This window comes from Hipposideros armiger, unplaced genomic scaffold (genome assembly GCF_001890085.2).
Source record: "Hipposideros armiger isolate ML-2016 unplaced genomic scaffold, ASM189008v1 scaffold_73, whole genome shotgun sequence".
Lineage (NCBI taxonomy): Eukaryota > Metazoa > Chordata > Mammalia > Chiroptera > Hipposideridae > Hipposideros > Hipposideros armiger.
In genome coordinates, this window is record NW_017731423.1 from 172283 (window position 1) to 186380 (window position 14098).

The 14098-nt window shown below is 41.6% G+C and overlaps 1 protein-coding gene across 1 annotated transcript in view; it reads right to left on the minus strand.

Annotated features, from left to right (window-relative positions):
* GTF2E2 (general transcription factor IIE subunit 2) overlaps positions 1 to 8506 on the minus strand; it is a 71366-nt gene extending 62860 nt beyond the window's left edge. Inside the window, exons 1-2 of the mRNA XM_019642846.1 lie at positions 8230 to 8506; positions 1234 to 1409 (exon numbers count right to left, since the gene is read on the minus strand). Coding sequence (XP_019498391.1) covers positions 1234 to 1405 — 172 coding nt within the window. The 5' untranslated portion in view covers positions 1406 to 1409; positions 8230 to 8506. The remainder of the gene's footprint in view (positions 1 to 1233; positions 1410 to 8229) is intronic.
* Positions 8507 to 14098: the final 5592 nt, after the last annotated feature.

Genomic DNA, 14098 nt, shown 5'->3' on the forward strand with positions numbered 1-14098 from the left:
AACAAACAAACAAAGAAACAAAAAACTATATCCAGCATATATAAAGAACTATATTAAACAACAGGAAGAAGACAACCCAATTTTTTTACTTGGGCAAAAAATCTGAACAGAAATTTCACCAAAGACGACAGATAAATGGTCAAATAAGCACATGAAATGATGTCCAACATCCTTAGTCATTAGGGAACTGCATATGATACTGCTTCACATCCATTAGAATGGCTATTATCACATAGATAAGGAATAACAAGTTTGACAAGAAAAAAATGGAATCTTCATGAATTGATGGTGAGAATGTAAAATGGTACAGCCATTTTGGTAGTTTCTTAAAAAATTAAACATAAATTTACCACATAACCCAGAAATTTCACTCTTAGGGCTCTATCTGGGAAAGGAAAAAAAAGAAATAAAACATGTATACACAAATATTTGTACATGAATGTTCAGAGCCACACTATTCATAATAGCCAAAAAGTGGAAGAAATGTCTATTAACTGGTAAATGGACAAATTGTGATATATCCATACGATAAAATAATACTCTTTAGCAGTAAAATGGAATAAAGACTGATAAATGCTGCAACATGGATGAATCCTATACAAAATATCAGCAAACTGAAGCCCACAACAAATAAAAAGAATTATACACCATGACGAAGATTTATTCCAAGAATGCAAGGTTGGTTTAATATCTGAAAATCAATTAATGTAATACACCACTGACAGAATAAAGAACATCATCTTAATAGATGCTAAATAAAAGAAGCCACACACTAAAGACGATATATTACACAACTCCATTTATATGAAATGTCCAGAAAAGGCAAATGTATAGAGACAGAAAGTAGATTATTGGTTATCTGGGACTGGAGTAAAAACAAGGAATGACTACAAATGGGCGCAAGGGATCTTTTGGGGGTGATGGAAATGTTCTAAAATTGGATTGTGCTAATATTAATAATTGCACTACTCTGTAAATGTACTAAAAATCTTTTAACTTGTATTCTTAAAACGAGTAAACTATAGGGTATATAAATTAAACCTTAATGACCTAAATTCTAACTGTGACATAAAAGTATTAATATCTTTAGAGAAAAAATTCTATCATTCCATCCTTTATAATTTAACAAAGTGCCTATCAATGTGAATGTTAAACTGCAAAATGAATTTGCCAGTACTAAATGGTTTCGTAAAAAATAAAACTCAACAATCCTAAACAGTCAATCTTACTAACCAGAATTTTGCTTAGAGCCTGATGATCCTCCTTGTTCTAGCTTTGCTTTCTTCTTCTTCGATGATGATGATGATGTTGATGACTCAGAAGGTACTGAACGTTTTTCTACTACAGGAGTGGAAAGAGCTCGTTTTTTGAACAACTCCCGTTCTCTCAACAGGCTTGGATCCATAATGCTGCAAAAATAAAAAATAAGTATTGTTAATACAGATTCCAGTCACTGAAACCTATATGCCAAATCCACAGATCTCAACGAAGAGTTACTTCCCAAACAAAATTACCTTATTACTAGTGCCCTAGAACTTCTATTTATTCACTTACTGAAGAAAAAAAAAATCATTAGTCAGTGCCAATTATGTGCCAAGCACTATGCGAGGCACTAGTAAACAGAAATAGAATTATTCTGTAAACTTCTAGCACTACACTGTCCAACATGGTAGCCACTGGCCACATGTGCCTTTTGAACATCTGAAATGGGGCTAGAGCTGAGTTATACTCTAAGTATAAAACATACACCAGATTTAAAAGACTTAGTACAAAAAGAAGAACTTTTTAAATTACTAATGAGGTATTTAGAGTACATGTTGACGTGATAGTATTTTGGATATACTAGATTAAATAAAATTAATTTCCCCTACTTTTTAATTTAAAAAAAAAAACTATGGCTATGGGCCGGCCGAGTGGCACGTTGGTTAAGAGCTGGCTTGGGACACCAGAGGGCCCCAGTTTGGATCCCACATATTAGGGCCAGTGACACTGCCCTCCACAGCTAAGATACTGAACAACAGCTCAACCTGGAGCTGGGCTGCAGGGAGTTGCCTGCGACGAGGCTACAGCCCCTGCTGCAGTGGGTTGCCATGGGCTACCGTGTGTAGCCAGCAGCCAGTGTGAGGGGCCATCCAGAAGCTGGCAACTGATCTGCCTCACCCAGGAAGAGTGCAATGATGGTGCCAACTTGGGCCAGTGAAGCAACATCCTCCACAACTAGACAGAAGAACAAAAGGACAGCAACTTGTCTGTTCCCCTTTCCCCAATAAAAACTTTAAAAAAAAAACTATGGCTACAAGAAAATGTTAAATTACAAGTGTGACTCACACTTGCAACTCACATTGTATCTGTACTGGACAACGCTGCTCTAGAAACAACATCAGGACTAACTGGGCAGAAATTAGGAAGTAGATTTAGGCTCACTGGAAAAAAAAAAAAGAGAGAACCATCAGAATTGCTTATAAAAAAAAGGTGTATCTTAAAACTGGTGAACTCTCCAACATTAAGTGATGAAGAGGCTCGATTAATGTTTGGTAGAAATATCTACAGAAAATTCCTGATTTGGAGGGGCGGGGGACTAAACCTCTTTGGGGTTTTTCTCAGTTCTAAAACTCTACAATTGTAAGCAACTTCAATACAACCGGGGAAGCCACAGATCATTCAACAAGTATTTTAAAACACTCCTCCCTTGTCTGAACCCACTCTAGCATCCTGTGGAGAGTATAGGAAACGCACAGGCTGACTACGTAAATGATTTGTGCACTGTTGAGACTAGTGTTCATAAGTCGGGAAGGAAGGTCCCAGGAGAAAAAGACTACCTTACACTTTGAAAACCTTCAAGCACCGGGTAGTTCAATAAATATTTATTAAATAATGAACTGAAAAACATCTTTAAATGCTCTAGCCTCATTGTTACTGGTTTCACAAGTCGTTATTAAATGTTTTTTGTTTGTGTGGCACTGTACTCCAAGCTCTGAAAGGTTCTGGAAGATAAATCCATGCTTTCAAGCAGCTTACACTTGAGAACCTGAAAGCATTGAGCACCTTGCTTAAAAAAAAAAAAAGAGGCCTTTTGAGCTCCTTTTGCTCGGCCCACTCCAAACTCTTTGGAGTGTACTTTTTCTTCTAATAATGGCCCTTGAGCTATTCTCTACTGCTCGAGCCCATTTCTCTTCTAATAAACTTTTCTGCAACTTTACCGCTCTAGTCTGTGTCTCCATTCTTTGGTTCCACGAGACCACAATCCCAGCACACACAAAATCACACACATCAAAAAGTCCTGCTTTACTTATCGGGGGCTGATCTGGGATGAAAATATGATCTGTGCTTTTCTGTCTGCCTTGCCCACTCGTGGGCCTTCGACAATATTTTCTTGTCACACAAACAATGGGCCTTCATCAGCCAGGTAAAAGCAACAAGCGTGGCTGCCATTCAAGACTCGAAGGACAGGCTTAGCAGAAGTGCTCTGGATAATCCCCTCTGATGCTGAGTCGGAGGAATGCTGGCCTTAGCCTGACTGCCTTCTCTCTTGGGGGAAAGCGGGGAACCTAAGGACAGTGTGAGGTTGGGTGAACGACTCTTGAGTGCATCTGAGGAACTCTGGTCATAGTGACTCTGTGACGTGTTCTGAAGGCTCGCTGGGTCTTCTCCCGACCTGACTGCCCATAAGGGTGCCGGCCAATGGCTCTCCCTCTCCCTCCCCTCTCTGCTACTCCACTGCCTTTTCCTTTCCGCGAGGAGGCTGGATACTGGTGTGTGGCTAGGTTGTGGGCCTTTACAGGCAGCTGAAGGATCCTCGGTGGCCGTGGCCACTCCACAGGAGGGCTCCAAGCTGGTCCCAGCCCGACTGCCCATCAGGGTATCGGCTGAACGCCTCCTCCAGCTTTACTGCTTTTTTTCATCATGACACTCTCTCTCCTCAACCCCTGAGACGCTGGTCCATGGCCCCTTCCCTGTCAGACCTCCTCAACACTCACGCCAGCCTCAAGACATCTTAAGGTAAGAACGTGGAACTTGTCTGTACAGAACATTCCTTGTTGCTCAGGATAAGATTTACTGATATTTACCCTACCCTTTCTTAACATCTCACTGGGATCTCTTTTTAGTTTTAAAGCACAGATGGAAATGTCCTGAATTTCCCACTCTACATCTCTGCTGTTTTTGTGCCCTTTCCACCCGTTGCCTGTTCTCCAATGACTGTTTAGTGGCCTGAGTCCATCTAGGGCTCCACCTTGGAGGTCCTGAGTATCTAGCCGCTTTCCTCTTGCACCTGTGCTATTGCAAACCGTCAGGCAGAGTTCTGGGGAGGGGGGAAGCCAGCATATTCTGGACTCGCTTTGCCTTAAGGAAGTAGTCTTATCTGAAGACTTTTGAGGCTTCCAATATCTCTATTTACTCCCCCTTACATGTTGGACATCATGGCCTCCCTCCACACCCTTTTGCCTATGCCATGTGCCTTCCTCACAGACCTTGAGCATATACTCCGTCTTAAACATCTTTATACAGAATGCCACCATTACATGGACCGCGCCACCAATTTCAAAGACACTCAGAGTCGGGCAATACACCCCTCTACTATAAGATGCCCCATTATTGGCCACTGCCTTTACAAGTCCACAGGCTAGCGCCAGAAGTCCAGGAGGGGACATACATGGAGTTACGTAGATGCCCACCCAGGGACATGGGCTGGCCGCCCAGGTAAGGCATGACTAAATCCTGGTGTGCCATGTCTCCCCACCCAGCCACAGAACCGAGTCATGCGGTCTCTCTGGCCCCTCAAGGTCTGGAGGACACTCCAGATAGGTTGTTGGGAGGCAAGTTATCAGCCCTCATGCGCCTACACTCCACTGAATTACATCCTAAATCACTAGGATAAATTCGCTCCCCAAACTTTGAAGAAGCAGTGCCTGGTCTTCTGTTCAGAAACATGGCCTCAATATAAATTAAAAGGCGGGGAGGGCCGGCCGAGTGGCGCAATGGTTAAGAGCTGGCTTGGGACGCCAGAGGGCCCCGGTTCGGATCCCACATATGAGGGCCAGTGACACTGCCCTCCGCAGCTGAGATGCTGAACAACAGCTCAACCTGGAGCTGGGCTGCTGTGAGTCGCCGGCGACGGCGTGGGCTGCAGCCCCTGTGGCAGTGGGTTGCCATGGGCTACCGTATGTAGCCAGCAGCCAGCGTGAGCGGCCAGCAGCCGCAGTGAGCGGCCATCCAGAAGCCGGCGACTGATCTGCCTCGCCCGGGAAGAGCGCAATGATGGTGCCAACTTGGGCCAGTGAAGCAACGTCCTCCACAACTAGACTGAAGAACAAAACAACAGCAACTTGTCTGTTCCCCTTCCCCCAATTCCCCAGCACTGTTCCCATCCCCCAATTCCCCAATAAAAAAAATCTTTAAAAAAAAAAAAATTAAAAGGCGGGGAAACCAGGCCTCCAGAGGGAAGTATTAAGTATAACTATCATACAGTTAGATTTGTTTTTCAGACAGGAAGGCAAGTTCCCTATGTTCAGGCTTTTTTCGTCCTGCGTGACAACCTAGACCTTTACAAAAAATGTCAAGCTGATTCAGCTCTTTTGGCTGTGGTCTCTCATCTCCCTCCTCTAAAGGAGACCCATTCAAAGGAACCTCCAGCAGGATCCCCCTCCCCACGGGAGGCCCCCCTACAGGAGGGACCCAGTTGGAAGATGTCCCAAGTCTCCATCCCTTTCTCAGTCTCTTTGCTCTGCTGGTCCCGTTCTAAGGCCTGCAGGGACCACCGGCAGTGGGACTCATTGTAAGGGAGATGGCCTAAGTCTATGTGTGATAACATCCTAAATAAGCTTACTTTTAAAATCATGTTATCTCTGCTATAATATTTGTCAAGAAAATAACTTGTATAATTAACTTTGGGATCTCATAGAGTTAAGAACTAATAAAAGGTAATTAAATAAGGTTTTAAGTGAAACTTTTCAGTAATGATCATATATTGGGGATACTTAGATATAATTTCTCAACATCTGTTGGTAACTTAAGATTTTAGTTTTGCTAAATACTTCTATTTCTAGTTTGTCACAGAACTGTTCAAAGATAGAGTAAGATCTGTTAATAAATATATCTTATGTCTTATAAAAATGAATAAAATGTGACTTAGCATGCTAAAAGTTAAAAATATAAGCACTGATAAATAATCAGAGTAAACTTCAGTTAAGTAAGAAAGGAAAAGAGTCACTGGCGCTGGACTTCAAATCAAAGACCTTCTCCCCTCTCAGTTCTAATCCCCAAGAGTAACATGACCCTGGGTGATCCACCAGACCTAAGTCCAGTTTTATCATAAGTAAAATGAGGACACTACCAATGCTGTCTACCTCTAGCCCAATTGTAAGAATAAAATGAGAAAGTGGTTTTTCAAATATTAAAGCTATACAAATGTTATCTCAGTATTACTATTTTGTTAGATCTAAAAAGAAATAACAGAATGATTATACTGGAGAAAGATAGGAGACAGTTGTGGGGAGGGAAAATGTGGAACAAGAAAGGAGAATTCACAAGTGATAAGGTGGCGGCAACTAGCCCAAAACAGGAAACACCTGTTTACTTCACCATGTAAAGACAGCGTAATTAACCCAGGCTTTTAGTCATGATTTTAACACAGGCTTAAATAAAAGCCTTACTGTTTACAAAGACCTAAATGCTTACAGCATTTGATCCTCACAACTCTAGTAGATAATAGGTATTTGATTTTATTCCTATTTTAATATGTGAAATCTGAAGTGAAGAGGTCCCACAGAGAGAAGTACTTGGACCAGGACCCGAATATTCTGACTTTAAAACACTCTAGGTCACATTTTATTAATATTTATTCATTGTTTTTAAGGGAGGTGCTCAATGCTTTCATGTCCTCAAATGTAAGCTGCTTGAAGGCAAGGATTTATTTTCCAGAACCTTTTTTTTTTTTTTTTTTTNTTACAGATTCTGAAGTGCAGTGGATCGGTGCAGTCTTTTTTATTTTATTTTTATTTATTTATTTATTTTTTTTTTCCGCTGAGCCATCCTGCTACCTATTGGCAGCTTAGCGGCTACTCAGCTCGGGCTGGCCTCGAACCGCTGTTGCTCAGAGCTCAAACTCTTGAGCGAGCTCTTAACCAACTGAGCCGTTCGGCCGGCCCTTTTCCAGAACCTTTTAAAGCTTGGAGGCCTTTACCAGCATTTCAGGTGTGGAGTAAGGAGCACTTGATTTAGGAGTCAGGATATTTGGGTCCTGGTCCAGGTACTCTGTTTAGAGTACTCTTATGCTGGTAAAGGCGTCTAAAACCAAGGTAAGGTTACAGGTAATGTTCAACGGCACCCAGAGCAGAAGGCTTAAGGTCTACCTTTCACCTTTGCAGGTTGCACCTAGCTATTCCTTCTTTTTGTCAGAAGGCTACTCAATATTTGTAGTTTGACATACACTGCCTAGTGTGGTAAACAGGACTCATCACCCTGCTCGTTTCACACTTAAAAAGCATCACTACAACTCAGGGAGTTCAGGTGTCCACGTGTCACGGATGAACACCGAGAAGCCAAAACTAAGTCACAATCTTCTGGCTCCAAAGCCCACGTTCTTCCCACAGGATCATTCTACTTCTTCCAATCTTTCTACTTTCCTCTCTTTTGCTCCGAGGTTCCCTGCCTAAGCCTCCGAGGTGCCACTGGCACCTAAGAACACTGATTTGAATAGCCAGCAAGGGGAGAAAGGAGACTGCTTACAGAAAAAGTGACAGAAACATAAGGGTGGGAGAAAAACGTCCCACAGCGTTTTGTTTTGGAATATGTCTTTAGAATTTACACAAAACAATTATAACTAAAGTTTAGGAATCATTACAAACGAGGTCTCCAAAAGGCAGCTTTAAAAACTAGCCCGTGAACGAGCTTCTAAATCACAGCCTTTTCGTTGGCTGGGCATCGTGGTTTCCCAAACTCCACACATATGGTTCGCTTGGCTACTGCTAATGTAATCTTGGGGGCTACGAAGAGGCACAAGCGGCTACGCGACTGCGAACTTCCCTTTACAACCCAAAAGTTTACTGAAAAAAACCTCCGGCCTAAAAGACAATGCTCCCCAAGAAGTTGCGATTGTATGTCGCGTAGTAAGCGGCAGCCCCTGCCTCCCGACGGGTAGACGACACTCTTTCCCCACGGGAGGAGGCGGTCTCCCCCGAGGAAGAACAGGCCGGAGCTCCGCGTCCCTCACCCGGCGGCCGCAGCCCCTACCTGAGCGAGATGGGCCGCCCCCACGCGACCCGCCGCCGCCTCCCTGCGCCTCCGCCTTCGCCAGCCGCCCACGTCCGCTGGCCGCCGCGTTCTGCTCCTAGTCAGCGCCCCCGCCTGCCCGCAGGCACACCCAGCGCTGCCCCGCCAGGTCCCGGTCTCCGCACTGGCGGTAGCAGCGGCGACGGCGGCAGCGGCGGCGGCACTAGCTGACGACTCGGCCTCGAGCCCTGCCCGCCGCTTCCTGAACAGGATAAGAGCTCAGTCCCGGCAGCCACCGCGGCGCCTCCACAGCCTAGGACGCGCGTGCGTCGTCGCGTTCCCTGTTAGGAGTACCACGGGAGGAAAACCAGCCAGCTAGGGCGTTCCGGATCTCCATAACGACGGAAGGATGGCTGGGGGCGGGGTGGAGACGGGACTTAGGTGGTAGGCTATTTGCAGCCGCTAAGATGGAAATCTTTTCTTTGTAGAAATTTACAGCTACCAGATCCTCCTCCAGCGTACTCTGGAATCTATTTAACCCAAGTAGAGACACAATTTTTCAAGTTATTGTCTACGAGGTATTTTGTGACTTTGTATCAAATGCCAGTTACGGGCATTTAAACTTAAGAGAACATTGTTCCAGCTCTATTACAAGTGAGGAAACAAGAGACCCAGGTAAACTAAATGACTTACTCAAAATAGCATAACTAGCAAAGGCGAATCCTGAAGTAAAGCCCAGTTTCTGAACTCCAAACCACCACACCTGTGAACTCTCTTAGAAAACGTTTTCGGATTCAGAAGCAACATAAAAGGGTAGAAATAAAGCAACGAGATACCGTTTATTGCCGTGTATAATGAGCACTTTTGGCCCAAATTTGTGAGGGAAAAATAAGGATGGTATTATACATGGGTAGTTCTAATTCCGTATTTACATAAATGTTAATTCATTTATGCTTATGAATTAAAAGTGTAAGTCTAGAAATAACAATATCCGTATGCAAAATAATACCCTCTAATACCATAATGTTATGTTGAACTTACGAAGAACTTGTAACGACAGAGTTCTTGGCCACCTATAATGCGTAAATATCATAAATTTGTTACTGGTACATAAAATTTCTGTTACTTGTATATGTTCTTGTGTTTTGTAGTTGTTACATAAAATTTCTTGTACCATGTTAAAAAAATAAATGATAAAATTCCTTTATAATACAAAAAACAAATACCTAAATGCAAACTAATAAAAATTTGAATTAAAAAATTATAATGAAAGTTTGCCCTGAAAGTTTGGGCCAAAAATGTTGGTGCGCATTATACATGGCAAAATACGGTAATGGGCCTTGCTGACAACTTACAATGTATTGGGAGTGTCAGATTTCTTCGATGTCCTTCCATCACTCTTACAACCGAAAGCATCAGCATAGCCAGTGCTCAATTATTCTGTAGCTGTCCTTTAATTACTTAGTACTAGTTACTCAAGTTACTTAGCCTGTGTTAGTTTTCTCATCAGGGAATAACTGTACTACCACAATGGGTTACTTGCATTAGACTGTTACAAAGATTAAATGAGATGACACATAAATTCTTATTCAAAACTTGGAAATAAAGCCAAAAGAGATTGTGTGACTTTTAAAAATTGTTTCATCCTAGAGGATTTTGTAATAAAGTCATTTGATGTTCATCTAATACCATTGGGAAACGTAACTTTGAGTAACAATTGAGTAGGGCCCATAGGTTTTACAACCCAGTAAAGCCAGATATTAACTGGTAAAAAACTGATGAGGTGTAATGGTGACAAAGAGCGGACACCAATTACAAAAAATAATTCCAAAGGTTAAAATTGCATTGTGCTGAGAAACATGAGCCCGTATTATATGAATTTATTTACTTTTATTTCATGGTTCCTTTACCCAGTGATTATATAAATTCCAGTTTTTCATATCCTTATTCAGTTCTATCATTCTTCTGGTTACTTTATCAATGAATGAGAAACCTAATATACGAGGTGTGATCAAACAATACAGTGAATGTTTAAGCAAATTGTTACAGTAAAAGACACATTGCCATTGAGCCCCCTCAAAATACTCCCCCTCGCTTCAAACGCACTTTTATCCCATCGTTCTTGCCACTTTCTGAAACAGTTCTGGGAGTCCTCTTTAGTGAGTGTCATTAGTTGCATTGTCCTGGCTGCCTTGATGTCCTGAATCATTTTGACTTTGGGGAAGAGCAAAAACTCACACGGTGCCAGATCCAGTGCATAAGGTGGATGATGACACACTGTAATGTTTTTACTTGACAGAAATTGCCATATACAGGAAGTGATGTGACATGAAGTGTTGTCATGGAGGATGATTTATGGCACACTTTAAACATTTTTTAATTTATTTTAAACATATGGCACATTTTAAAACACACCTTCTCTCAACTGTAGTTCACACCCGACTGCACCAAACAAGTTGAAACTTGTCACACACTGTTACTAAGGTTCGATGCGCTGCTTCCCGTGTTGAAGATCCCTGCGTTTCCATTGGATGGCACTAGGCAGCAGCATTCACCGTATTTTGTGATCACAACAGAATGGCTCTGTGTCACACATCGTTTCTGTTACAGCGATTTCTGTCAAATAAAAACATTATGGTGTGTCCTCATCCACCTTATTCACAGGATCTGGCACCATGCGACTTCTGGCTCTTCCCTAAAGTCAAAATGACCATGAAAGGTAAATGTTTTGTATTGATTCAGGACATCGAGGCAGCCATGACAGTGCAACTAAAGATGCTCATGAAAGAGGACTTACAGAACTGCTTCAGAAAAGGGGCAAAAATGATGGGATAAGTGTGTTTGAAGCAAGGGTTTTGAGGGGGGTTAATGGCAATGTGTCTTTTACTGTAATAATTTTTTTTATTTAAACATTCACCATATTGTTTAATTATACCTTATAGGCACCATCTGGGTTGCTTCTAGAGCAGCCTCTAGCCCAAGCTTAGGGAAGGCATAGGAAAAAATATCCCACTCTGGGGTGTGGGACATAACTATTTATAGAGATATGGCTATTTGTGTAATATACACAAAGTCTCCACCACTGATGCTTAAATAAACCTTTATTATAAGTGAACCACCTACATAGTGACATCCTTAGTATTTCAGGTCAGAAGGGTGTGACTAGTGTCAAATTATATGAATGATTCAAGCTACTAATGCAATAGCAATTATGTCTCATCTCATGAATGCTTATAATATCCTGCATACTTTTTAGTAGAAAGTGTGATGGCTGTTTGAAGAAAATATGTTTTGTATATTTATAAAACATTCTTCTCTCCTGACCAATCCAAACCCTCCCACCCAAAATACACAATTCAGTATAACCACATAATTAATTCCAATACAGTGGATATTTTTTTTTACTATTTCATTTGTGGTAAAATCTATATAACATAATAAAATTTACTATTTCAACCATTTTAAAGTGCACAACTTGGTGGCATTAATTAGATTAAAATTATGCAACCATCATTACTATTCCCAGAATTTTTCATCACTCCAAACAGAAACTCTGTAACCATTAAGCAATAACTCCCCATTCCTTCCTTCCCACAGCCTCCGGGAACTTCTAATCTACTTTCTATGACTTTGCCCTAGTTCTAGATATTTTGTTTAAGTGGAATAATACAATATTTGTCTTTTTGTGTCTGGCTTCTATCACTTGCAATGTTTTCAAGGTTCATCCATGTTGTAGCGTGTATCAGAACTTTTCTTTTTTATGTAGTGGCTTAATTTTATATTTTAATTTTTTTACATTACATAATTGTTTGGAAGAGAAAAACTGAGATAAAGGAAATAAATTTATTTCATCCTGCCATCAAGTAATAACTGCCTTTCAATTCCCCTTACCTGGCAATCCATCTCAACTAACTAACTAGATATGTAAATTCTCAAAACAGCCAACAAAGCAATTAGCCTACATCCACACAAAACAAGAGTTAAAGTAAGTATGTACTTTCCTCGAGGGGCCGGCCGAATGGCTCAGTTGGTTAAGAGCTCGCTCAAGAGTTTGAGCTCTGAGCAACAGCGGTTCGAGGCCAGCCCGAGCTGAGCAGCCGCTAAGCTGCCAATAGGTAGCAGGATGGCTCAGCTAAAAAAAAAAAAAGTATGTACTTTCCTCATCATGTCCTGGATTTCTCTAGCTTTGATGGTGTCTCCTCCCTTGGAGCCTTTTCTCCTATCTTCTAATGCAGCCTGTCCATCCTGAAAATATCTCCCCAGGACCCTGCTTCCTTCTCTAGCACTCATCCTGTGAGGAAAAAATTCTTTTTGAGAAAAACAAGTTATTAGGATGTGCACTGCACATAAACATGAGAGAACCCAGTTATGAATAACTCAAAGGGATGGTTAGGACTTAGACTTACAAAGTCTAAGCAAAAAACAGTAACTTTTTAAACAAATGACAAGACTTTTTCTCCTAAACTCCAGCTTTTAAACTTCCAGATCCCTACTGGGACCACAAACTCAACATGTCCTAAACTTTGCATCACCATGAATTCTTTGTCCTGCGTATCCACAGTTTGCACTCCCTGCCTGTTAGTTACTTAGTAGCCATCTTGGTTATCAGATCAACTATCATGGTATCACAGTGCTTGCGTTCAAGTCACCCTAACTTTACTAATGGTCCCAAAGCACAAATTAGTGATGTCGGCAATTCGGACATGCCAAAGCAAACCCATAAAGTGCTTCCTTTAAATGAAACGGTGAGAGTTCTCAACTCAATAAAGCATTTTACCATCTCACATCATCACAAGAAGAGTGAGTACAGTATAATATTTTGAGAGAGACCACATTCACATAACTATTACAGTATATTGTTGTAATTGTTCTATTTTATTGTTACTATTGTTAATCTCTTACTGTGTCTAACTTATAAACTTCATCATAGATATGTATAAGAAAAAACATAGTATATATAGGGTTTGGTACTATCCATGGTTCCAGGCATCCAATGGGCATCTTGGAATATACTCGTATTCCTTGCAGGGGGGCGGGGGTTACTGTACAAAGATGTGTAGAGCATGCTCCCTGTATTTGAAAGGAACAAAGGAACAGATACAAGGATAGATACTCAATGGCAACGCAACAAGTGCTATAACAAACGTATAAGGTTTCTTGTAATTCAAGGTTACGTTTTAGGAAAATAAAACTGTGACGTTGCCTAATTTAAGTAGAATGAATGTACCCTTTATAGGGTAGCTCAGAGAATCTTGGGAGGGCTGGTGATCCAGGCTAGAAGGCTAGGCAGCTAGATCCATGGTGGCCAAAATCATGACTCAGAAATGGGCCAGTGAGGTCACCATTACTGCCACAGGGTTCTAGTCACCAAAGCTAGAAACTGACATGGCAGGCACTGGTTCTGCTGCCAGGCCAACCCTTGATGTTGTTGCCATAGCCACTAGAATGGATTCTCTTATCCCTGTTTCTGAGTAGTCAGGGGTGAGTGCATCTGATTGGCCAAGCCTATGTCATGTGCCATCCCTAGCTGCAGGGCAGTCTGGGAAAGCATGTATCTGATATTTTGGGGCTCTGTGTGAGAAGATGGGCTTTGTCTCTTACCAAGGCTCATAAGGCTGGGATTCCCCAAACTTATGGTCTAGATGATGAACAGCCAAAAAGACAAATGTCTCCTATTACAACTTAGAGAAAGCACTTAAAGGGGGAATTGTTGCCATAAAAATTTATGTAAAAACTAGATATAGGGGGAGGGGGGTGGTAGATGAGGGTAAAAGGGACCAAATATATGGGGATGGAAGAACTGACTCTGGGTGGTGAACACACAATATGATATATAGATGATGTACTACAGAATTGTATACCTAAAACCTATGTAACTTTACTAACATTG